The sequence below is a fragment of the Phyllostomus hastatus genome, unplaced genomic scaffold, assembly GCF_019186645.2.
Source record: "Phyllostomus hastatus isolate PE091 unplaced genomic scaffold, TTU_PhHast_1.1 phas_scaffold_78, whole genome shotgun sequence".
In the NCBI taxonomy this organism is placed as follows: domain Eukaryota; kingdom Metazoa; phylum Chordata; class Mammalia; order Chiroptera; family Phyllostomidae; genus Phyllostomus; species Phyllostomus hastatus.
This window is the reverse complement of record NW_025334041.1, coordinates 26,484,160-26,509,551: the sequence shown is the minus strand read 5'-3', so window position 1 is coordinate 26,509,551 and position 25,392 is coordinate 26,484,160. Positions and strand designations below refer to the sequence as shown.

The 25,392-nt window shown below is 40.2% G+C and overlaps 1 protein-coding gene across 1 annotated transcript in view; it reads right to left on the bottom strand.

Annotated features, from left to right (window-relative positions):
* Positions 1 to 2,032: 2,032 nt before the first annotated feature.
* The window catches only part of COL28A1 (collagen type XXVIII alpha 1 chain), a 151,881-nt gene continuing 128,521 nt past the window's right edge, over positions 2,033 to 25,392 (bottom strand). Inside the window, exons 31-36 of the mRNA XM_045827928.1 lie at positions 23,610 to 23,646; positions 21,423 to 21,971; positions 19,580 to 19,737; positions 5,690 to 5,915; positions 3,850 to 4,026; positions 2,033 to 2,724 (exon numbers count right to left, since the gene is read on the bottom strand). Coding sequence (XP_045683884.1) covers positions 3,854 to 4,026; positions 5,690 to 5,915; positions 19,580 to 19,737; positions 21,423 to 21,971; positions 23,610 to 23,646 — 1,143 coding nt within the window. The 3' untranslated portion in view covers positions 2,033 to 2,724; positions 3,850 to 3,853. The remainder of the gene's footprint in view (positions 2,725 to 3,849; positions 4,027 to 5,689; positions 5,916 to 19,579; positions 19,738 to 21,422; positions 21,972 to 23,609; positions 23,647 to 25,392) is intronic.

Below are 25,392 nucleotides of genomic sequence, written 5' to 3'. Positions count from 1 at the left end.
TGATTAAATTGGACAGCGGTGAAGGTCTTAAAAGACTCAGGTAGATCTTTCCTGTTAAGGAATGAATTCCATAATGCTAAGTGTAGATGTAAGGAAGAGAGAGAAGGAGGGAAGAGAAGATTCCCAAAAGGAAATGGATGGTGTTTTCAGAAAGTAGCAAATGGTTGAGAGTAGCTGAATTGAAGAACATGTACAAGGACCTGAAGGGAGATAAACTAGCAATGTAAGCAGCAGTGAGGTCCTGAAAGACCTTGAATACTGTGCTACAAAGTATACTCTGTATCTTAAAGAAGCTGGAGCATGTCTAAAGTGTGGTAAAGAGAAGGATTGCATCCCACTTACCATAACTCCACAGCGCTGGGTGGATAAAGATTGGAGACAACGAGGCCAGCTTTGAAGAAATGACGGAGCAGGGCAGAGAAGAAGAGGAAGAAGAAAGATAGACCAGGTGCACTGAGCAATCGGATTAGGGGAGTGAGGGAGAGGAAAGAGTCGGGGGTGTTTCACCAAGGCCAGACAATGTCACTGGCTGGGTGATTGCGCCACTGACAGACATGGAACACAGAGGGATTCTGTTTGTGATGAAGGTGTAGAGGGGTCCAAAGTAAGTTTAATAGATTTAGCCTCTCACTTTTAGTATGGGAAGAGCTCTGGTAATGCTCTAAAATTTGAAGAAGCACAATTTTAGTCCATTTTACTGTATTTGTGAGTATTTTTCAAATAACAAAGTAATGCTGCACAGGGAAAGTCTACACATTCCAGTATTTATTTCCTGGAAGACTGGAGATCAGACAGTTACATAAGGCAAGGGTTTTGTCTCTGCCCTCCAGAAGGGACATGTTCTGTTTTGCTTTAAACAGCTGAAAGCAAGTCTGAGCAGAGACTTATTCATAACAGAAGAATTCGAAAAAAATGCCAATTTGCAGATACTGACAAAACCGTAGCACTCTTCATTAAGATGCAAGAGAAGGAAAACAGCCAAATAATAAATTTAAGATAACACCAACTAATGTGCTAAGGAGGAAATAACTGGAGAATTCTGTTAGGAGTTTAAAAAATAATGTTAAGAAACTGTGAGTGCAGAGGTTAAGGGCAAATTTGAAGACCGGTAAAAATAAAATTGAAGCCTGCAGCCAGTTTCAGAGAGAAAAAGGGAGAGAAGCCTTGCTGTCTCTGCAATGCCCAAGTACTGTTTTACCATTTAGAATTCCTGCAATGTAATTCCTCTGTTCCTTTCTGCTTCCAAGGTAGAGGTCAATTTTCCCATGTCTTCTATTAATGTGGCAGTTATCTTGGGTTTTTAATATTCTATAGGAATATACTGTTCAGAACAAGGGATGTGTTAGTTTGCTCCTTTCCCCTACTCCGTCACTGTGAAACCCTCATATACTGGAGGGCACACTCAGAATGAGAGGCTGGGATGGTCAGAGAGCCCTGGAAGTAGGAGAAGCTGCTGAAGCAGCTGGAAGGAAAGAGGACATTATCGCCAGTCTTACAATAACACAATCGTTATAAAAGGCTCCACGGGTCGGAGTAGGAGTTTGTTAGGGTGCGAGCCATAGGAGACACCCAGCGCATGCGCAGCAGTAAGGGTGGGGTTATCCAAAGACCGACGGGGCTGCTCAGATCATTGTGCTACCAGAAATGTCCACCCCCGAGAACGCCCAGTCACCTAGGGTGTTTGTATATGTATTGCTTATGTCCTTTATACAGTATTAGCAAAATGAAGAAGTCTGAGAATACTCAGTATTGGTAAGAGTATCAAGCAAAAGGAACTCTCATACACAACTGGTGAGAGTTTATGATAATTTGGTTCAGACACTTTGGAAAATGTTTTGATTTGGTATGATACACTATTTTTGAATGTTTACATATTCTGCAACCCAGCAATTTTATTTTTGGGTATATATCCTAGGCAAACACTGGCACATGTGCACCCAAAGCTGTGCATCGGAGTATTTATAGCGATGCTGATGAACCAGTAAAAAAAATAAGTAAATAAACAGAAACAATGTAATTGATCGTAGACAAGACAATCTTTAAATATGATATATTCACACAAATACACAACCATGAAAGTAAATGAATTATAACGTAATAACATACCAAGTTGCAAAGAATTATATTATGAAATAAATTTTCTAAAGCTCAAAATGCCTAAATAATAAATTTGTAAGAACACATTGAGATATTTTTAGGAATGCATATGGTAAGACATATGGATCAATTATAATATTGAATGAAAATAGCAAGTTGCAAAAGACTCAAGTATGGTACCATTTTTATTACATTCTAAAATAAGGAAAACTATGTATTGTTTAGGGATACATAGAGATATATATGGCTTTACATGTAAAATTACATGTAAAAAACAACAGCAAAGTGAAATGGTAAACACAAAATTCAAGATGAATTATCCCTGACAGGCAATAGGGGGCTAGGATGGTAGCGGGGTACACAGGAAGTCCCAGTGGAATCGGCCATGCTTGGTCATTCTCTGGGTGAAGTATTCACTGGTGTTCATCTTATGATGATATTTTTAAGCTGACAAAGAATATATTGCTTGTATTCTTTTGTAGCATCAAATATTACATCATAAAAATTTAACCAAACTACACAAAATTATTTTTACTAAGATGGCTCTTCTTCCAGCACCTCTTTCCTCGAGCGTTTGTGTGTGTGTGTCTGTGTGTGCACCACTGACCTTGAATGAGGGTCACAGGCCTGAAAGAAGAAGACAGGGTGCGTGAGACAGGTACAAGTGCTGTCTGAGCACAGCTCACAACCAAAGATCTTCCCAGATGGGACATCACAGAATTATTGTAAAATGACACAGCCAGTTATCTATTACTCTGTTGGGTCATATTTCAATTTGGTGGCTCGTTTTTCAGCCTAAGGCCTCTCTTGAAAATGCCCTCCTCGAGAATGGATGTGGGTTTCAAGTAGTTCCTGGCTGTCAAGTGCCTTCTTTTTCTATCCTCCTAGAATTCAAAGTCATTATTTACACATTTCAAAGGAAGGAAGACAAAAATTCCTTCATTTAAATTCCAATTTTTGCTTTCAACATATAGTCTTAGCACACAATAAAGGTTTTTTACCAAACACGTTGGAGGAGTGCGGAGCGACAGCTGTTAATCCATGTGAATTAAGTCATTTTAATTCAGATTGGTTTTTTATTCACTTTCACGGCAAGTGGGGAAAAACCTAACCACACCAGTCCACCTCCTATCCCAGCACCTCCCACTTCTCAGAACCGTTCCATCTCGCTGGTTTCCTTCAAGCAGGACATCTTTATCTTATGGCCTCCTATGTACAAACATACTCCCATCACATCTGATTCCCAAACCCAAGTCCTTCTGCACTACCTACCTACCCTTTGCTGCTGGCATGGCTGTGAGGCGTTTGAGCGACTAAAGTGGGTGGATGGGACCAGGGGACCAGGGAGGAATGGGGGGCTGGGCTGGGGAAGGAGTTTAACCCGACATAATACGTAGAACAGGAATGAACAGGAATCAGAACCACATTGCAGGTTGTGAAGTAGATACTAAAACCTACGTATTGAGGTCTCATGGCTCTGAGTCAAATCCTCAGCGCTGCCATCGTTCAGTTGGGTCACTGTTAACAGATTACTAAACCCCTCAGAGCTTCAGCTTCTTTATTTGTGAAAGTGGGTAATAACATCTGCACCCCAGTGTGGTTATCAGGATTCAATGTTTATAAATTGTAAATACTCAGTATACAACCAAATATGGTGCTTTGTTTGTCTTGGGTGAATATGTTGAAATTATAAAGGTTCTTTCTAGACTTGTTGATAGAGATGTAGATTTGTCTCATTACAGGTGGGCTTACCTGCTCATCCTCGAATGCAGGTTTCCTGACACTGCTTTTCACTGGTGAATCTATTTCCTGAGCCATTACAGCCACTGAACCAAAAGCGGGCGCAAGAGTTGACCTGTTGGTCATAATACCACCGAACCACGTATTCAGTACAGTTTCCAGGCTTTAGGTCTTCAAAACATCTAGGGTCTAGGTAGAGAAAAGGACAGTGTGTTATTATAGGTGTTTCGTTCACTGAAAAGATGAAAAATAAAAGCTTTATAAAATTTATTCTCAGCCCTGGCTGGCGTAGCTCAGTGGATTGAGTGTGGGCTGTGAACCAAAGCATCGCAGGTTCAATTCCCAGTCAGGGAACATGCCTGGGTTGCAGGCCACGGTCCCCAGTAACTGCACATTGATGTTTCTCTCTCTCTCTCTCTTTCTCCCTCCCTTCCCTCTCTAAAATAAATAAATAAATAAATAAAATCTTAAAGGAAATTATTCTCTGTGTATGCTAACATACCAACTAGGAAAATACTGTTCTAAGTTAAAGAAGAGTTCTCTAACATCCAAAACATTTCCTCCACCACTTGAAACTCCACCATTAAATATACAGTCCTTTGAAAACATAAAAACTTTTCGTCTTCATGAAACCCCATTAAAAATTCCTATTTCCCTGAAAGGATAACACTGTGAGCCTTCATTGCCTAATATTCTTGTGAGGATGAATTGACAGGAGTAAAAATAGAACTCCGTAATTTACTTCACAATTGACTAAAAATTAAATTAATATTTGGAATAAAGATGATTTTTGGCGTTCCATACACACTTCCTTCTAGTTTGTTTCTAGAAAGCACCACCACAATCACATGCCATTGTACCAATAAAAAAGAAAGATCTTTTTAAGTCTCAAAAAAAAGTAAAGCAAAGGGCTCTCCTTCAAGTCACAATTTTCTTCTATGAATAGGAGCTCTTGCAGGGTAATAAAGACATGACCTTTTATGTCAGTATACAAGTAAGTTTCAGGAACACATCCACTGTGAAAAGCAAGGAAAAGCTACAACAATAAATCCTTTGTTAAATCCCTTTTTGTTTTATGGTGCTCCTTAGTGCTACTATTCATATTTCTTACCTGAGGAAGAGAGAAGCCACAAAAAGACCAAATAGATAGTTGCGGCTTTCTGTGTTCTGTGAGATGGGTTATGTGTCATAAGCCTCATTTCTCAGTATCACAACCAGCCCTCCCCCCATCTCTCATCATCATTTCCCTAGATGTGAACTATGTCTCAATTCATTTACTTCTGAAACTAAACAAACACTCCTTAAACCAATTGGAAAGGAGCATTGGATTTCTACTACATTTCCTCTTAAAAATGATAACTAAATAATATCGTGTAACTTGTTTTCAAGCCAGTCTTGTCTTCTTTTAAGCAAGGGTATCGTCTTCCTCACATGTTCTTCAGAAACTGTACCTAATGATGAACTTCTGTAGATATTAATTCCATAGAAAATATGTTAATGAATCTAGGTTCTAGCTCTTTTTCCTCTTCTACAGTCTAGGGTTCAAAATTCAAATGTGTCCATGTGTGAAGGCCATGTGTAAGATAATAGGGAGTGGTAGGGACTATGGCGAACACAAGAACACAGCCCTCTGTAAAGACATTCAGATGAAAAACAATAATAACAAACACTAAAAAACTTTGAAAGTTTTATAGCCAGTCAGTTTTTCAATTTTATATATAAATAAAATTAAAATTATCTTTTGTCCCACACTGTTTACAATTAAAACACAACCTCTCTAAAGGAGATTACAGAGACCGACTCTGTGCCTTCTTCACACACAGATGCAGCAGCTGATCCACAGATAGCTTACCTTTGTGCACCAACTTTTCCAACTCTGAGTTCAAAATGGGACTGCGTGTTCTTGTTTCTGGCTCCTCTGCCTCAGCCTTGGGGATGCTGAGCCATGGCCCCAGGGTGGTGGCAGCCTTAGGTGAAGGGGTGGTGGCAGCCTCAGGTGAAGGGGTGGTGGCCAGCCAGGCAGCCCAAGTAGGCTCTGGAGGCTCATTCTCTTTGCCCTGGGCTCCGAAGACATTGACCTACACAAAAGTTCACATTTTTGTTTCTGCTGATATGAAGGCAAAAAACTGAGCTCACTTTTGGGAACATTTAAGGAAAAACTCACCACGCTGCTTCTCCCAACTCTCCAATATTAATTCTTTTAATAAAAACTTAGGAAATGATGCCCCTCTTCTAGGTCATACATCTCTGAACACCTAAATATGGATCTTCCTACCACTCTATGTGGGTGTATGTGCACACACTCACACACATTTCCCATGCACACATGCTTCTGTGCTGAGCCTTTCAGAGGGGTCCGTGTGTAGGCCGCAGAAGATGGGAGGTTGGGAGGAGTTTATATCTTCATTCTTAGTCATTGGTATGAGGAGAGAAGATAATCATTAATTTCTTTGACCATTTTTTTCATCATCTTTTTCTCTCCATTTCCTAATACTAGAAAATTTAAAAGTTTATTCCAAAATATCTACCTGAACTCAACCAATTTTGAGAATGGGAATTGGGGTGGCAAGGACAATAATATGCTAAATTAAAAACAACAGCAATCACTTTTCATCTCATCCTGTTATCCAGACCCCAGCATGTGTCAAATACGACAGGATGCTTAGCTTCTAAGAAGTTAAATGTTAGCTAAGGAACAAAGGATTATCATTTCAAAAGCAAATTTTGTGGGTTACAGATGTAATTGTCATCCACATGGAGTTGAATTGATTATTCATCTCAGTCCTGGCACAGTATGGTCATTTATGCTGAAATTTATACTGGGCCTTCTCTTGTCTATTTTTTAAATTTGTTTGCTTTTTCAAAATTTATTTAAATTGGCACATCTGTGAACTAGGTAAAGGTCATTTTCGACGTGATCTTACCCGTGTTTCTCGTCACTCCGTGACGAGAGCCAGCTGTCATCATTCGCTGCTCTCTGCCACCGAAGCCGTTCTGCGGCTTTTGATTCTGTACACACTCACATGCACACACATGGGGGGAATGCTAATCAAGTCTATTGCTGGTGTGTATGTATTCACAGCAATTAAAGTCCTACCAAGTAAATCAAAGCAATATTTCCATTGGGACTGATCGGGTCATCAGCCACATATAAATGGACACTCAATTCAAATACAGTAGTAGATTTTCACTAGCCTCAAAACACAACTTTTGGTACAAATGGAGGTAAAACTGTGGTTTAACTGAGGCATTCCTATTTCTTTGAGAATGGTTTGCATATACATATGACAATTTGAATGAGAGCTTTTGTTATAATCACAGAACTAGAGAATTTTAAGGCTAGAGGAAAACTTTCTCAGTACTTCATTTCCTGGTGCGGGTTGGGGTCTGAAGTTCCAAACAATTAAGGAGCTTCCCCTAAATTACTGGTAAGCTAGTGGCAAAAACCTGAGAAATGCCTATTTCACTAAAGAAATACTGTTGGGTTTTCTTTTTCTGCACCTATTTCTTTTTAAATAAAGTCAGTTAAAGGAAAAGTTTGCCTGAAGTTTTATCAAACATAAGAAGTGTTATCAAACATAAGAATGTCAAGGGACTACAATAGACGACACTGCAGATACACCACCTCTCAAGCAAGACCGTCTTTGAAGAAGTGCACGGGGCAGCTCGGCTTTCTGAAAGGGGTTAACTCAGCCTTGAAATCGTTACCTTACTCAAGTCTTGAGGCCTCATCAGTTATTCTTTACCGCTTATGCTTTTGGAGTGTGTGTTTTCTTTTTCAATTACGTCATCATTTGGGAATTTTGACCCCGAGAGCATCACACCCCAGGTTCTTAGAACCAGTGAAATTATTTTTCATAAATGAGAATAATTTTATTTTTGGCTCCATGAGATTCAGATTGTTTTTTAAAAATACATAACTATTATGGTTTTCCATTTTTATAATTTCTCCCTTATTACAAAAGCAAACATGTTCATTGAAGGAATTTTAGAAAACCTGAACAAGCAACAAGAAGAACAGAGAAGTCACAAATGATTGATTCTGCCTCCCAGAAATCATCATGGTTGATATTCCGGTGCATTTTTCCCTCAGTCTTTTTGTAACAGTATATTTTTGTAACAAAAAAACTGTTTTTCCCTCAGTATATTTTTGTAACAAAAAAAATTTACTGTATTATGTTGGGTCTTTAATGTTTTTTATTTAATATATCCTGGTTCCATATATTTTACTGTGACTCTATATACCATTTTCAATATAGAACATACCTAATTACAATGGCCCTTTAAAACATTTAGTTTATTTATTTTTTTTCCTGCTAGAAACCACATGGCTGATTACTGGTTAAAGGAATCATGTATCTGAGCTTCTGAGACAAAGTCCTCTTCCTAAAAGCTTTAGCAACGTGCACTCTCACTACTGAGTATCTTTCTTAAACTATCACCATTTATTAGATATCATGGTTGAAAAAAAGATAATGACCAATTTGTTAGGTAAAAAAACTCTTCAGCTGGTACGTGGCTCTGCTGCACTCTGTCTCCTCCACACTCTCCTAAGCTCACCTTCCACTGCTCCCAGCACACCTGGCCATGACCTTTCTTTCAGTACTTCCTCTTTGTTCTGCATCTGGCTCAAAATGAACCCTCCCACCATGGTCCCCAGCCACAGAACCTTCCCCAACAACCTAGTTGGTACTGATGTGCCTCTTCCAGTTGGTGCTCAGTACCTTGTAAGGCTTCTGTACTTGGCCCTGATCCTGTGGAAGTTAACCTTTAATCCTATACTTCCTGTTTGCATCACTTCCTGTTTCCCACGTGTAAACATCCCTTTCCTGATAAGGGAAATTAAGCCACACCATATTTCTCTTTCCTTTTATTTTTTCTTTCCTTTTTTTTTTTAAGTCTTTATAGCATAGATAAGCAAATAGTGGTCACTGAATAAATTTAGAATGGGAGAGGGAGAAGGGGAGAAGAAAAGGAGAGGGAAGAGGAAAGAGAGAGGAAGAAGGAGGGCGAAGGACTTTGGATTGATTATTTAATTCCTCTAGGCTTTAATATCATCATTTTAAAATAAGAAAACTTAAACCCTAACTAACTTCCAGTTCTACAAGTGGGAGTTAAGCAGCCCCAAACTTGACTGGCGAAACACACACCATATTCATGGTAGTGGTTCCCGGTGGAAAGAGGAGGAGGAAGAGACTTAAAACAAGGAAGGACTTGAACTTTATTTGAAGCAAGGGTGAATGAACAAATGTAAACAATGGTTACATCTGGGAGATGGGGACTCAGATGTTTATTTAATGTATTCTCTGTTCTCTGTTCTCTGAATCTTAAGCCTAAACAGGCGCCTGCCTACCAGCCCCACACATTTCCACTCCCACCACACTGGCTTGCCTTCAAGGAGAGCAATGGGCCCAGCTTCAAGCAGGGGCTCAGCACAGTGAAAAGACAAAGAACAGGAGATGAGGGGCACATGAATGGCCAGCATGTGAATGGCCAGCGCGTGGAGTCTGGGCCTGCTCTGTGCAGCTGGACGAGCATATGTGTCAGTCCCTTTCAGTTTTCAGGCAGGTGTTTAAGACGAGGGAAACAGATTTTAAGCAGCATCCTAGGAACATGATGGATGTATGACCCAAAGGAGGATTATTAACCAGGCTCTACACAATTCCAAAAGGCCATTTGGTTTCTGATTTTCAAACAGTCCCCTCATAATTCATTACACAGAATCTTGCATCTATTACAGACACACTCTTCAAATCTGAGCTCATGTCGTCTCTGCACGAATACAAATGATCGTCTACATTAGCCCATGTGTTCGGTCTTAGCTATTCCCAGCAGTGCGGGTGGAAGTTTCTCCCAGCTGGCTGTGGGGATTCTGTTCTTGCCAGCTGGCTCAGCAGCCAGTGCCTGCAAGGTGCCTGGCTTCCCAGGCTTCTGACCTTGATTGACTTCCCAGGTGATAGCACTTTTTTTGCCAGGACTTTTCAGCACTTACATACTTAGACTGAATGTTCTTTATTTGCATTTAAGGTTGCTGAGGACTGTCAGCAACACCTTGAGTATGGGGGCTGCATCTCCCCTGATCTTCTGCAGCCTTCCTAGAGGGAAAACTACAGAATTTTATTTTGTTTAAACCCTCTCATACATTAATAGTAAATGTTTATGACATTGGCCACATCATGTTTTTGACTGTTCTAATCATATACTTTTACAAAAGGAAGAATGTTCTGGTAATAATTCCTTATTTTATAAATTAGGAAATGGAAATATTAAGGAACAGGTGCTTTAGCCCTGGCTAATGTGGCTCAGTTAGTTAGAGTGTCGTCCTGTATGACAAAAAGTTGTGGGTATGATTCCTGGTCAGGGCACATAGCTAGGTTGCAGGTTCAATTCCCCCATCACGGTGCATAGGAGAGACAATAAATTGATGTTTCTCTCTCTCTCCCTCCCTCCCTTCCTTTCTCTAAAAAGCAATGAAAAAATGTCCTCAGGTGAGGATAAAAGGAAAAAAAAAGAAATAGGTACTTCATCCAATGTCAAGTACTAGATTTCATTTCTAGGATGTTGTTCATTGTGAAATACACTATACATTTTAAAAGTCTTTTTTAAAAAAACTACAACACACTAACTAGACATATCCCAATCTCTGAAATAATATAATAAAAAATATATAAACTTTGGAGACAAGAAGATAAATATTTAGCTTTAGCATTGAGATTACCACATTTCCTGACTTCCAGGTCTGGGATATTTCTTCTAGACAGTTTGCAGTGTTTTTTGTTTTTTTGTTTTTTTTTCTCTCCACCATAGGATAGAAGCATCTTAAAGGTAATAAGTCTATTATTGGCAACATAGGATGCTTACACAACACTTTACACAGCAATGCTATGAATTAGTTGTTAGGTAGGATTTTATCAAAGAGAATTGAATTTTGTTTCTGTTTTTGTTTTTACCACCACAATGAGAGAGTGTTACTTGTATTAAAACAATAATTTATATTGACTGGTATGACCATATCTGTATAAATGTGGCTTAATCAAGGCCATTTATAAATAATTAAGTCTAATTTTAGGAAATCAACCTAATTTTCCCATTAGTGGAGACAGTAAACTAACAGTAGGCTCAGTCCCAAGTGTTTTGAAAGTTTGAAAAGTTCATGTCATTTGAAAGGATTAAGTATGGCCTTTGACCAGACTACTTCATTTAACAGTGAGTATAATATGATTGAGCAATCTACATTTTACTTGAATAGGACATTAGGAGAAAATATAGATGTACTGAAATATTATGTTATTTTTCCAAATCTGTCATGGAGGCTTAGTACCAAATTAAAATATATACCATGTTATAACAGATAATTAAGAAAATTCAGCCCAGCCCTGGCTGGTGTGGCACAGTGGATTGAATGCCAGACTGTGAAGCAAAGGGTCGCCGATTTGATTCCCAGTCAGGGCACTTGCCTGGTTTGCGGGCCAGGTCCCCAGTAGGGGGCGCGTGAGAGGCAACCAGACATTGATGTTTCTCTCCCTCTCTTTCTCCCTTCTTCCCCCCCTCTAAAGGTAAAGTTAAAAAAAAAAAAAGAAAATTCCACCCAAATGGAATTACATATAAGAAAAATAATTCAACGATGTTATTTTTACAAGTAAAATATAAATAAAATTATACCATCAACAGGTCATGGATAAACTGAATGGGATATAGAAAAGAAAGATGGGACCAGTGTTTTGAAGCCATGTAGACAAGAGTGATGAGTCAGCAGAGATATGGGTAAGGAGAACAGAGTTGAGAGAGTGGACAGAGAAATGATCTGACCAAAGAGGACAGCACCAACAACTGTGGAAGGTAAAGCAAGAACGGAGCTGGAGATGTGTCCCAGGTTTCTTGTCAGGTGCCTGGCTGGTTGGTGGGACTGCAACCCCAGGGGGAAATCTGGGGGAGCAGCACTATGAACATGGTCCATCTTGAGTGTGGGGAGACTAAAGTGTGCAGAAACCATCAAAGACGTCAACCCCGGGCCCAGGAGAACGGTCTGGGTTGGGGAGGCAGAGTGGAGAGTGGTTAGCTTTGGAACTGAGAAAGAGAATGTGGAACAAGGAGAAGCGCAGACTAAGGACAAATCCCAGACAAATTAAGAGTTTAATATTCAAGGGGTAAAGAAAGAAAGAGAAGCTTCAAAAGTAATTAAGAGAACGTTCAGAAGGGTGAAAGGAGAAGGAGTGAGAGAATGCTCAGAATCAAAGAAAAGAGCGGCCTGGTGTTACATGTGAAAGAGAAAAGAAGTAAGAATACGGCGATAAAGGTTTGACAATTAGGAGGTTATTGGTGGCTTTCCCAGCAGAGTGCCAGTGCCACGTTGGAGGCAGTGGCCTGACTTCAGAGGGTACCCGCAGTAAGTAGAAGTGAAGGAGTTGAAAGCGAGAGCCAGAGGGAGAGGGAAGTTGAGTGTGTGTGTGTCTGAGAGAGAGAGGGAGAAAGAGAGGCAGAGACACAGAGAGAAAACAACAGCAGAAACTGGCCTGTGGAATAATTTTGTTATAAATAAGAGACAGGATAGTAGAAAGAAGGGTATGTGAATAGGAGGCTTAGGGAATGTTTTAGATGGGAGAATCTGAAGCCCGTTCACTGACTATGGGGCAGGAGTCCAAAATATTGCCAGGAAAGAGCACAACAGCGAAGCAAGGTCCTGGTCTTGGAGAGAAGGGAAGGGAATGGGCCCCAGAGCACAGGTAGGGGACTACCCGTGCCATCAGAGTTCAGGATGGTAGAGCCCAGGACCAGGTTATGGGGTGAAGGACCCCATCTAATTCCAATGTCAAGTCAGAACCTACCCAGGCCTCCAGCTCTCAAAAAACTGCCAGTGGAGCCACACTATCAGAAGGGGCCTTCTTTAGGTGGATCTCAAAATAGAATGAGAGAGAGTTGTGGGGAAAGGAGAGGATGAGATGGGAAGAACAGCAAAAGTGAAAACTGAGATGGAGCCCTCCAAGCAGCTTGTGCGGTAATGGCAAAGGGGAAGAAATGAGGCAAGTGAGGACCAGGGCTGGGGTCTCACTAAAAGTAAGAGGATGGACCAAGAGAGGGTGGGACAGCCAGCAAAGTTAACCTGCTGGGTTAGTTTTTCGTAATATACATTGATATAGAAAATGCATTTCTTCCATAGATGCAGAGCCTGCATTCTACACTTAAGGCTACATTTCAGGGTGATGTCAGAAGGAAAGGAGAGACTCCTAACTCCCCTTTTCCTCCACCACACCTTTCCACCTGGGGCAGGAGAGACCAGAGGGACTTTTCCTACTCTAGCTTGGTGATTGCCATCACTGGTTTGCTGCGGAAGCTCTCTGCAAGGAGTCCCACAGCCTTCTTTCTGTGGAGAGGAAGAATCTCTGCTGCTAGTTATTTAACTTACTTGCAATCAGGGGACAATTTTTTTGTAATACAAAAAAAAAATAAAGTTTTATGTAAAGGGTAGACAGGGCTTCTTTCCTTCCTAGTCTTTTGCATATATGTGTGTGTTGAGGGGATCTAGAATATTTTTATGAGAAAGCAGCTCCAGTGAATAAACAAATTTTTTTTACTTTTTATTGACATACAATTGATATAAAATATCCTATTTGTACCTAGTTTCAGGTGTACATCATAGTGATTCAATATTTGTTGTGTATATATATATATTTGTTTTATAGATACAACATATATATATATAACTAATATAAATATATATAAAAAATAATCCACACATTAAGTCTAGTTACCATCTGTCATCATACAAAGTTATTACAATATTACTGACTGTCTTCCCTATATTGCACCCTCATGACTTATTTATAACTGAAAGTTTGTACATTCTATTTACTTTTTGGAAGTTTGTACCTCTTAATTGCCTCCACCTATTTTGCCCCCACACCCTTCCCCTCTCAGATAACCACCAGTCTGTTTCCTGTGTCTATGAGTCTGCTTCTGCTTTGTTTGTTCATTTTTTTTGTTCTTAGATTCCACGTGTAAGTGAAATCGCATGGTGTTTGTCTTTCTCTGTCTGAATTACCTCAGTATAATGTCTTCTAGGTCCATCCATGTTGTTGCAAATGGCAAGATTTCTTTCTTTTTGTGGCTAAGTCATATTCCCTTGTACATATTTCCCACCTCTTCTTTATCCATTTATCTATCAATGGACACTTAAATTGTTTCCGTATGTTGACTATTGTAAATAGTAGTAAAAATAGGGGTGCATATATCTCTTCAAATTATTGTTTTTGTTTTCTGTGGATAAATATCCAGATGTAGAATTACTGGATTGTATGGCTGTCAATTTTAACTTTTTTTGAGGAAACTCCATACTGTTTTTCAAAGTGGCTGCACCATTTTACATTCCCGCCAACAGTGCATGAGGATCTCCTTTTTTATGCCTCTTCACCGCCACTTGATATTTTTCAAATCTTTTTAACAAGAGCCATTCTGGCAGGTTTGAGGCAGTATCTCATGTGGTTTTGATCTGCGTTTCCCCAATGATCAGTGATGCTGAGCACCTTTTCCTGCACCTGTTGGTCATCTGTATGTCTTCTTCAGAAAAATGTCTATGCAAGTCCTCTGTCCATTTTTAATCAGATTGTTTGTTTTTGATATTAAATTGTATAAATTCTTTATATATCTTTGACATTAATCATTTATCAGGTATACAATTTGCAAATATCTTCTTCCATTCAGTAGGTTGCCTTTTCATCTTCTTGATGGTTTCCATTGCCATACAAAAGCTTTTTAGTTTGATGTAATCCCATTTGCTTATTTTTCCTTTTGTTACTTGTGTCAGAGGAGAATGGTCCAAAAAAATATTGCTAAGACTGATGTCAAAGAGATTCAAGTCTTTAATTGATTGTGAATTTATTGTTGTATATAGTGTAAGACACAGTTTCATTCTTTTGTATGTAGCTGTCCAGTTTTTCCAACATCACTATTGAAGAGATCGTTTTTGCCCAGTTGTATATTCTTATCTCCTTTCTCATAGACTAATTGATCATATATGCATAGGTTGATTTCTGGGTTCTCTATTCTATTTCACTGATCTATGTTTCTGTTTTTATGCCAGTACCATGCTGATTTGATTATTATAGATTTGTAGTATAATTTGAAATCGGGGAACATGATAACTTGAACTTTTTTGTTTTTTCCTAAATTGCTTTGGCTATTCAGGGTCTTTTATGGGTCCACAGAAATTTTAGGGTTATTTGTTTTAGTCCTGTGAAAAATGCCATTGGTATTTTGAGGAAGATTGTATCAAAGCTGTAGATTGCTTTGAGTAGTATTTTTTAAACAATATTTTTATACAATATTCTTCTAATCCATGGGTATTCCATTTATTTTGTCATCTTCAATTTTCTCATCATTGTTGACATTATTTATTAATGCATTTAGAATAATGAAAGATGCCTTCATGCAGGAAATTAAAATGATTTGCTTAATGAATCATTATGGTTATTATCAGTCGGTCTGGTTGAATAATGTTTACTTGATTTTATTGCTCTACTCCCACTTATATCTTGGAAATCTCAACCCAACTTGCCAAACCCAGAAAGAATAAAGGAACATGGAGTGCCAGCATTATTAGTCCCAAAGAAAACAAGTGTTTTGTGTTTTTTTTAAGATTTTATGTATTTATTTTAAGAGAGAGAGGAAGGGAGGAAAATATTGATCCATTGCCTCTCACATGCCTCCAACCTGGGGCCTGGCCCACAGCCCAGGTACATGCCCTGACCAGGAATTGAAACAGTGACCTTTTGATTTGCCAGGTGGTGCCCAACCCACTGACCCATCTAGGCAAGGTTTTTTTTTAATGTGTACAGTCTTTTATATAACAATATAATTTATGCCTTTCATTGAAGAAAATACTTAAGAGTTTTTAGTCCTGCAGCTGGTATAGTGTTCATTTGGTCAGTAAGTATTTGCTGAGGCACAATTTGGGGTTGTGAATGGGACACAAAGTTTAATGAGACACAGATCATGTCCTCAAGGAATGTAAGTCCATTAGAAAAATTAAGGTGCATATATAAATAATTATTAGCAATGTAAAGTGTGATAAATTCCAGAAGAAGTATAAATGACCTGGCATTTCAGGAGAGAGATGGTAAAATGGATGTACAGGTTGTACTCCCCGGAACTGACCAGAAAGGGCAACAGTGAAGGGCGTTGCTGAAGTGCTGTGAACTTAACAGAACCTAGGAAGTCCTTCCACTTTCTTTAATTCTTGACACACTGTTCCAGATGTTCAGTGTATATCAAGTTCATTCCATAATTACATAAAATGCTTAAAGTGTAAGTCCTTCTTGGAGGTGGAAGCCTATTGACTTAGATGTCACACAAAAGTGTAAATAACCAATATGAAACTTTTCCCTAAGAAGAGATTTGACAGAAAGAAGAGGAAAGAAGGCTAGATATAGGTGTCTGAAGGAGTAGGCAGAAGGGAAAACAGAGAAAGAAAATAGAGGCACAGGAAGGAACTTCTGGGATTATTTGTTTTGCAGTGTTTCCTAGGGTAGGCTTGGGAACAATCTGAGAATCAAAAAGTTTTGATGGATTCACTTTACTTTAGATGTTTGGGTACAATAATTATACTTTAAGATAAAGGTGGGTATACATGCAGATATATTATAAATATGTTTTGGTATTAATGTGTGTATGTATATGTCTTATCTATACAAATGACAGAGATAAGTGCATATATGTTTGTTAGACTGAATGTCTATTAAGAATGTTCATTGTTCAGTTTTGTCTTGATGCTTCTGAAAAGAGAGTCAGGGTGAGAAAGTCTAGAGAGAAGGGGGGCAATCCAAGAAGCTCAAGTTCATTGTGGACTGCCATCATCTCAGTCACAGGCATCCTACAGAGACCTACCTGATGCTGAGTTCTTTTCTATGTGTCTCTGACATAAATCCGAACTATTTTGGATATATTCTTCTAATGCCCTTCCCTTCCCAGCTACTAGAGTGAATCAGCTGTCATAACCTATTAACATCCCTGGTCTCCCCGGCCATCAGACTTCTTGGGTCATGATATGAGGCACAGGGTCTTGTTGTTCTTCATTCTGTGTCACAACTGCCTTGGATTTCCCTCAAGCAACTCTACTTTACCTCCTGCAAACTAAACTCATTATTTTCCCTCAAAAAACTGTATCCTGTCTCCTACATTCCCCATCTCAATAGATGGTGCTCAAATTCGCTCCATCTCCAAGCTAGAAATCCAGCTGTCATATCCAAGCCTGTCCCTCTCCTTAACCTCCAATCCACAGCATCCCCAAATCTTGTTCATTCAACCCCAGAAATGGCTTTCCAGTCCATGCCTCCTTTTTTTCTCATGCTCCCATCATCTCTCACCTGGACTATCACTCCTCATAGCTCAGTCTCTGGTCTCCTCTCCTGCTCCTCCTATTTATCTGCCACACTGAAACCGGGGTTACTCCTCCTGTGAACCCACTATGACCATATGACCCTTGATTTAAAAATATCTCTGCTTTCTCCTGATTGCCTGGCCTATGGATGCAGTTCAAACTCTTTAGCTTGACAGCCCAAGTTATTTATCCAGATTTAATTCTCACCATTCTGTCACACACACACTTTAGGATCTAGTTAGACTTAACTTGTACTAAGTTATTGAAATGCCCTGCCTTTTGGAGTGTCCCTTTGCCTACACATTCCTTTTGCAGGAAGCACCCTGAAAAACTCCTGCTTATTCTTAAAACTCATCCCATTGCCACCGCTCCTCTACAAAGCCTTCCATCTCCCTGCCCTGAAATGAATTGTACCACCTCTTGTGCTTTTTCCATAGCTCTACTAAAGTTATTAACACTCCTTACACTTATCCATTCCCCGATAGACCCTGGACTTTTCCTGGGCAAAAACTGTGTCTTAAAGATCACCACCTACTACAGCAGTAGATGATCAATACATTATACTGGATTCATGACTTACAAGGTGAACTCAGCTTCAGCACCACTTGCTGGATGAAACCTGAGTTTGCCCTTGTTCGGGAAATCTTTAGAAAGGGACATGAATCGACTAGGAGAGGGACAAAGTGATAGACTGTGTACATTATTGTCTGTAATTTATTTGAAAATGCTCAGTAAAGACCAGCATCAGCAAACTCTGGGGGCCAAATTCTAGTCTTCATCTGTTTGGGAAATAATTTTATCCAAACACGGCCATATTCATTCATTAAGTACTGGCTGTGGTGCCGTTGCTCTTCACAGACAGAGTTGAATAAGTGCAGCAGAGATCAAAGGGCCAGCAAAAGCAAAAAAATGTTCTATATTGCCTTTTACAGAAAGAGGTTGCTGGCTGATATAAACCATGTGGAATAAATGTGTATGTAATTTCAATCAATAGTTCAGGGGCAGCCTGTTGCCCTAACTGAAATTACCCATCTCAGAGATGGTTAATATTTAACTAAATAGAAATATATTAGAGGCCTTTGTTCTCTTTCTGGAACAGATTATAAAAATCTAGTGAGTTCTATAGTCTGTCCCCTTAGGAATGGCTTCCTAGGTCTGATTCCTGAATGATCCTGGATCTACCTACTGATCTGGAGATTCCTCAAGGTCTTAGTCCAGCTAGGCAGCTGAATCCTGATGCTAGAATATTGTTGCACATGCTCATAATGAACCTTTCATGTCCATGAAAACTTCATAAAAGGACAAGACAGGGACTTCATTGAGCTTACAGAACAGGGTCATGCAGATATGTGCCAGCTTGCTAGAGGATGTCCTTATGTGTAATAAAGATAAGTCTAGACCTGCCTTGTTGTAACTTGGTGGGGAAGAGTACAATACCCACTGACCAGTGATTATGGGAGGCTCTCCAATTTTGACCTAAAAGAACCTAACAATTTCTTATAACCTAACTGGCTAAGCTCAGTGCCCAGAAACTGTCTATGAAGATAGTCACATTTGTCACAGTACATTCAGGAGGTAGTTCTCTGTTGATCTGAAACAAAGCATCCACCATGCACCAAATGCATGTCTAGCCCCACTCCCAGTCTCCATCTGAGCACAGAAAGTGGAAGCTAAATGAGCAAGAGTATGGCTTGGATTGAGTCATAGTGGCAAGTTGAACATTGTGCACTTTGAAGAAATTTGAGAGGATGCAAAAATGGGCAGTGACACCCTGGCTGCTGTAGCTCAGTGGATTGAGCATGGGGCTGCAAACCAAAGGGTTGCTGGTTCAATTCCCAGTCGGGGCACATGACTGGGTTGCAGGCCAGGTCCCTGGTAGGGGGCATGTGAAAGGCAACCACACATTTATGTTTCTCTTCCTCCTTTTCTCCCTCTCTTCCCCCTCTCTAAAAATAAATAAATAAATATTTTTTTAAAATGGGCAGTGGATACACAGATGAGAAAGAGCTGTGACCTATTATCAAAGAATCTACGTAGCATGGTGAGTGGGTGATTCAGCTAGTACAGGATTAATCCGTTCTAGTGTATACAATTACTTTGGTGGTGGCAAGCGTCTAATAAAACTATTATTAATAAATAATTATGTATAAAATATAGAAATATTTTTAAATTTTGTCTTCATTCTCACCAGCCCCAGAGCTATTTCAGAACTAGAAATCTGGAGACAAAAGTGCTAATATTTAGAGCCAAGGACCTGAAACTACAGATGCCTCAGCTGATTCTTGGCAGTGCAAAGCAAGATGTTCTTTGGTGTCAAGCAGACAGAAAACACAATGTTAAGCTTGCAAATTAAGCAAGACGGTTACTTACTGACTCAGAAGTTTCTTTCCGAGGCTCTGGAGTGGGAATGCTGAGTTCTTCCCCTGACGTGCCAAGTCCAGGTTGAAGCGGTGATGAACCCAAAACTTCCAAGAGGTAGGATTCAAACTTCCCACAATTTGTTTTAAACAGTCTTTGCTTTAGCTTGTCTTTTAAAAGAGAAGTAGAAAAGAGAGGTAGCAGGAAAAGGAAACATTACTCAAAACCTGTTTGAACAGGTCTACATTCTCCTTTTAATAAACAGACTTTCCCATCACTTGAAGTCAACTGCCAGGTGAACTAAGTTTTAAAGCATTTTTACATCATTAGTAGGAGGCCATTTAACTAATTTAATTAAATTTAATAATATGTGAAGGCCCACATAAGCAAAAGGATAACTCTAGTGCTTGCTCACGTAAAGCATCGGTTAATTGTGAACTACTCTGTGGAAGGGGCAAGTCTCACCCTTGATAAAATTAACGTGCAGTTTTAGGGACAGCAAAAGGCCAGCCAGCCCAAAAACATATCCCTCTCCAGCTGGAACAAATAACTAACTCCTTCAGTTTAGATGATAAAGCTCTTCAATTAACTTGTCTCTAAATGTGCAATACTTCTGATCATTCTAACACGTTAACAGCCCAGTGAGGTTGAATGTATCAGACAAACCCATTAGTCACCCAGCTGACTGTGAAGGAAATGGGACACCAGGTTAGAAAGATCTAAAGAAAAGGGTGATCAGAAAGTGGGAAGGTTCTGAGTATGGTATGCTATGATTAGGGCCGGCCGGCCGTGCAGGGACCCAGAGTGGGTTCAGAACAGCATGAGGCAAGGAGGGTCGCACCAGACCCTGTCAGGCCCTCCTCGTGGGGATGGAAAAGAAAGGGTGATGCCAAATGGAAGCCTGCAAACACGTGGAGCACCAATTTTACCTCCTTCACAAGCTTGCCGGGTGTGGGCTCTGCCAGAATGAATGATCAGCTTCCAAAGAGCTGGAACACATATCATTGTAAAGCAGTAATAACCACACTTCAGTCTTAGATGGGCGAGTGTCTGAGAATGCCTCTTTAGGAACTACCCGTTCCTGTGAGAGGGTAAAGTGGTATGCGGAAACCCATCGCTTCAGCATTGACTGTGGGATGTGTACTCGAAATGCTGCTCCACTGTGAGATCAGCTCCTGATATCCACCTATTTATTCATTATCTGTTTTCATAAAAACGGAGAATGTGCTATTTGAAGAAACTTGAGAGGGTACAAAAATGGGCAGTGGGTACACAGACAGATGAGAAAGAGTCGTGACCTGTTATCAAGGAATCTACACAGAATGGTGAGTGGGTAATTGAGATAGTACAGGGTTACTCTGTTCCAGTGTAATGGAGAACATACTCTGTTTTTATAAGAACAGATAATACAATAGAATAATCCTAGTTACTGTGTCTCTCATCCCTTTAGATTACTATAACTTTTCTTCATTCATCATGCACTTCCTAATTCATTGATTCTACAGTTACTTTGTGCCTTGCTGCTGGCTTGCTCCATCTCTTATTCAGGTCAGGTAACTTTCTGAATATTAATCTTAGCAATACCCCCAAGTTCTATTCATCCATGTTCCTTGACCATAGATACATCAGTGAACTCCAAGACTAACTCAGCACTCGTCCCTAATGAATAAAGACAAGGGATTATGCTCTCTAGAGAGGATAATACTAAATGCTTCTACCTTCTGAAGTTTATGTTACAATTTAATGTTTGCCTAAGCCTCATTAGCCCCCAGCTTCCATTTTTGTTCAGGGTGATGCAGTGACATGGTACCTGGAAGAACAACCTAAGTGTCTTTGCCCTGGAGCTGAGTCTTACCTTGCAGGGCAGTGAAGTTCTCAAACAGATAAACGTGCCCACTATCCGTAGCGATTAGATTCATTTCTTGGTAGAACATATTGTAGTTGGGGTCATTTTTCTTCACCACCCCAATCACAAATATTTCCACATTAGCATCCCTGGCATTCTTCACCACCTCTGTCAGATTCTTCTTATCTCGGCTATCTGTCTGCCCATCTGTGATGACCAAGGCCACTTTCTTTACACCCGGCCTTGCATCTTGAAACATGCGGTTGGCTTCGTGGAGGGCTGTGGCCGTGTAGGTGCCTTCCCCCAGGTACTGCATGTTGTCCACCACCAGCTTGAAGTCGTCCTTGCTGGAGAACTGCATCAGATGTGCCACACTCTCCACCTTGTGGCTGTAGTTGATTATGCCTATGCGGACTATGGTGAGGTCCAGAGCGACCTGGTCGATCAGGGTTTTCACAAAATTTTTGATGATCATGAAGTTTACTGTCCCCACACTTTCTGAGCTGTCAATCACAAACAGCAGCTCCAACGGAGCCTGTTCACATTTTGGTCCACAACCTAGAAGGTGAATGTCAAGACAGAAACATTGCAGAATGGGATGCAAAACACCACTCACGGATAGCAGATGGTTATATGTGTGGAGGGGGGGCAGTGACGAGAGACGGGCGCAGATGAACCTGAGACCTGGACTTTTACCTTCCTTTGCTGTGACCGTGAACATAGCTGACAACCGTCTCCCTTCTGGTTCTATACCTGACTCTTTTTAAGAAATAATTTCTTTGAAAAGAAAACTATAGATGACAAAATAATAAGCAGTAGGTGCCAATCTCTCAGATTAAAAATGAAAACTTTTTTTAGAGTCAGCATCCCTGGTGTCTGTCTGTCTTCTGATTCCATTCCCCTCCCTCTCCCAAGAGATAACCACTAGCCTAAAACTGTTATTCCACTGTTTTCATTTAATCTGAATCTGAAAACTAATACTTCAGTCTTCAACCACATCCCTGTATGAGAATAGAGATTGGCTCATTGGCATGGGCACTGGGTAAAGTAATGGGATGAAAAATTTTAATTGTGAGAGAAGGAATAGAGCTTCTAACTGTGCAAGAATAAAGAATAGCTACTCTAGTTTATGTCCCCAGTCACCCACAATGTCAACTAAGGTGGCTCCCATCCTACCAATGAGGCCAGCTTTCCATCTGTACTGTGAGGCCTTTTGAGGGCATCGAGAATGCTGGTCAATAAACAATCTCTTTTTAGGGGTTACCATTCAGAGCAGTTGCCGGAGTCCCCAGGCAATCAGAATTATCAGGGACCCATTGGTTTATCCACAACCCTCTTATCACCCACCAACCCTACCACAAAAGTCATGAGAAAACTTGGTCCTGATTTTATAGAGCTTCTAAAACTCAGAAGTCACATCTAAATTGGCCTGTCACCACACAGAGTCCCAGGATGGTCCAGAAGTCTTTCGGGTGACAAACCAGTTCTGCAGTTCTCTGTATGGGAGAACAATGGTATTCCTGTCTCTATCCTCTTTAAACACAGAAGATTCCTCTATCTTTCTTATTCCATTTAATCTCTTGCTTTTGGGCTAATCTCTTTTCTTTACTTCCTCTTTCTGGTAACTCTATTTTCAAGTCTAAGGTATTTAGCCAAATATGTAGAAGCATTTAGATATAGATGTGAAGCAAGAGGACCTCCTGACTCTGTCCCCTGCCTTTCAGACGCGATGCACTTTAGAAACGGTGCTGAAAACAAAATACAGAAAGACTTCTGGCTTCAGGAAAAATGCAGACATGAGAGTCACCAGCCAGGCCAGACTCAAATACCAGCTGGGCCCCTGTGGTTCTGTTTCCTTTGTTGTTGTTTTTTCTTTCCAAGCTCAGGTAAAGGTCACTGAATATAAATAAACGCCATACATACAAAGGCCCCGGCTGCCCACAGACACGAGGCAGGCTTCTTCACATTTCTCACCCAGCTGGGAAGATGACTTTCTTCTCCTAAATCAGGATTCCCACAGCCCCTCTCACTGCCTCCTTTCAGTTTCCCACTGACTTTTCAGATGAGCTTTAAACTTTCTCATGAGCTGCACAGTATACAATTTCTGGGTGAGCACATTATCTTGACCAACACAGAACATAGTGAGGTTGAAACTTTAAAGGATTGCGTTTTTTCCCCTCAATAGTCAAATCTTACCACATATTTCAAAAATAAGTTTGATAATGTCTTCTTTCTGGAAAAAAAAAGGAATATGCCTTAATTGTATGGCCATAATATTTTTCCTACCCTCATAAAAGATATGTCTTATTACAACAAGCATGGAGTCATTCGATTTCATCCTCCCAGAGCAGAAAATAAAATAAATAAATTGTTAAAATAAATTTTAACAGAGGTTAAAAAGTGGCTATAATGTGACATAACTGAAATGTGTTTGAGTTGTGAAATGTAATAGCTCAGACTTTTGGAGTTCAAATTGTGGCTCCAGCTTTATCAGCTGCATGACCTTGGGCATGAGGTGACTTAGCGTATCTGTGTCTTCGGGCTGGGGATGGATGATCAAACAAGGTAACATGAACAGAGCTCTTTGCACAGGGTCTGGCCCCGCAAAGTAAGCCCCGCTTCCATGGTTTCACCTTCCATGGTTTCAGTTCCCTGCGGTCAGCTGCAATTTGAAAATATTAAATGGAAAATTCCAGAAATAAACGAGTCATAGGTTTTAAATTGTGCGCTGTTCTGAATAGCAAGATGGACTCTAGTGCTGTCCCACTCCATCCTGCCCAGGACAGGAATCATCCCTTTGTCCTGCACATCCATGTTGTATACACTCCCCTGCCCCCTCACTGCCCCGCCCCCTACTGGTCACTTAGTAGCCACCTGGGCTGTCAGATCGCCTGCCATGATATGGCAGTGCTTGTGTTCAGGGAACCCTTATTTTACTTACTAATGGCCCCAAAGCACAAGAGTAGTGATGCTGGAAACTGGATATGCCAAGGAGAAGCTATAAGGTGCTTCATTTCAGTGAAAAGGTAAAAATTCTTGACTTAATAAGGAAAAAATATCCTATGCTGAAGTTGCTAAGATCTACAATGAGTGAATCTTCTATCCGTGAAATAAGATACTTTGAGAGAGAGAGACCACATTCACATAATTTTGATTATAGTATATTATAATTATTATATTTTATTATCAGTTTTATTGTTGATCTCTTACTATGCCTAATTTATAAGTTAGACTATATCATAGGTGTGCATGTGTAGGAAAAACATAGTATATATAGGGTACTGTGTGATTTCAGGTATCTACTGGGGGTGTTGGAATATATTCCCTGGCTAAGGAGGGAACCACCAATGCTCCCTACAGTGGTGTGGGTGGTGCATATATTTGGTTCCATGATTTAACCCACATGTGCAGAGCAACTAGGATACACATCATGGCCAAAAGAGAATGTATTCTTTGCTGTATGCCCCTCTTTTTCTGTACCACTCCCCAGTTTTGCAAGTCCCCTCTCCAGGTTCCTAATCCTCTCTCTTTGGCTCTTTCATGAAAGGTCCCAGTGTTCAAATGCTCCTTCTCAGTCCTGATGCCCAGGGGCCCCGTCAAAAGGGCCCAGCAGGAACTGGGCACTAGAAGTCCATCTGCCAACGCCCCGCCCTGAGTAGCATGCTTACCAATGACTGGCCTGAGACTAGAGGAGGTGGGCTCTACATTTGCCAAAGGCAGGACGCTGACAGGGATGGTTAGCTAATAGATGAAAGAAACAGGAGCCCAGCAAATCTCAACAGGAAGGAGCAGTGGACCTAATCTAAGACGATGAAACTTAACAGTTGCAAAAGTAAAGTTTTAAAGAAAAAATCTATAATGGCAGAATTGGGGTGCAGTGACATTGCTGGTGTCAAGACTTAATAGAGCACATGTGGGAATGTTCAGGGCATTTTAATTCAATTTTTTTACCATAAATTAAGTAGAAGCCAATAATTCC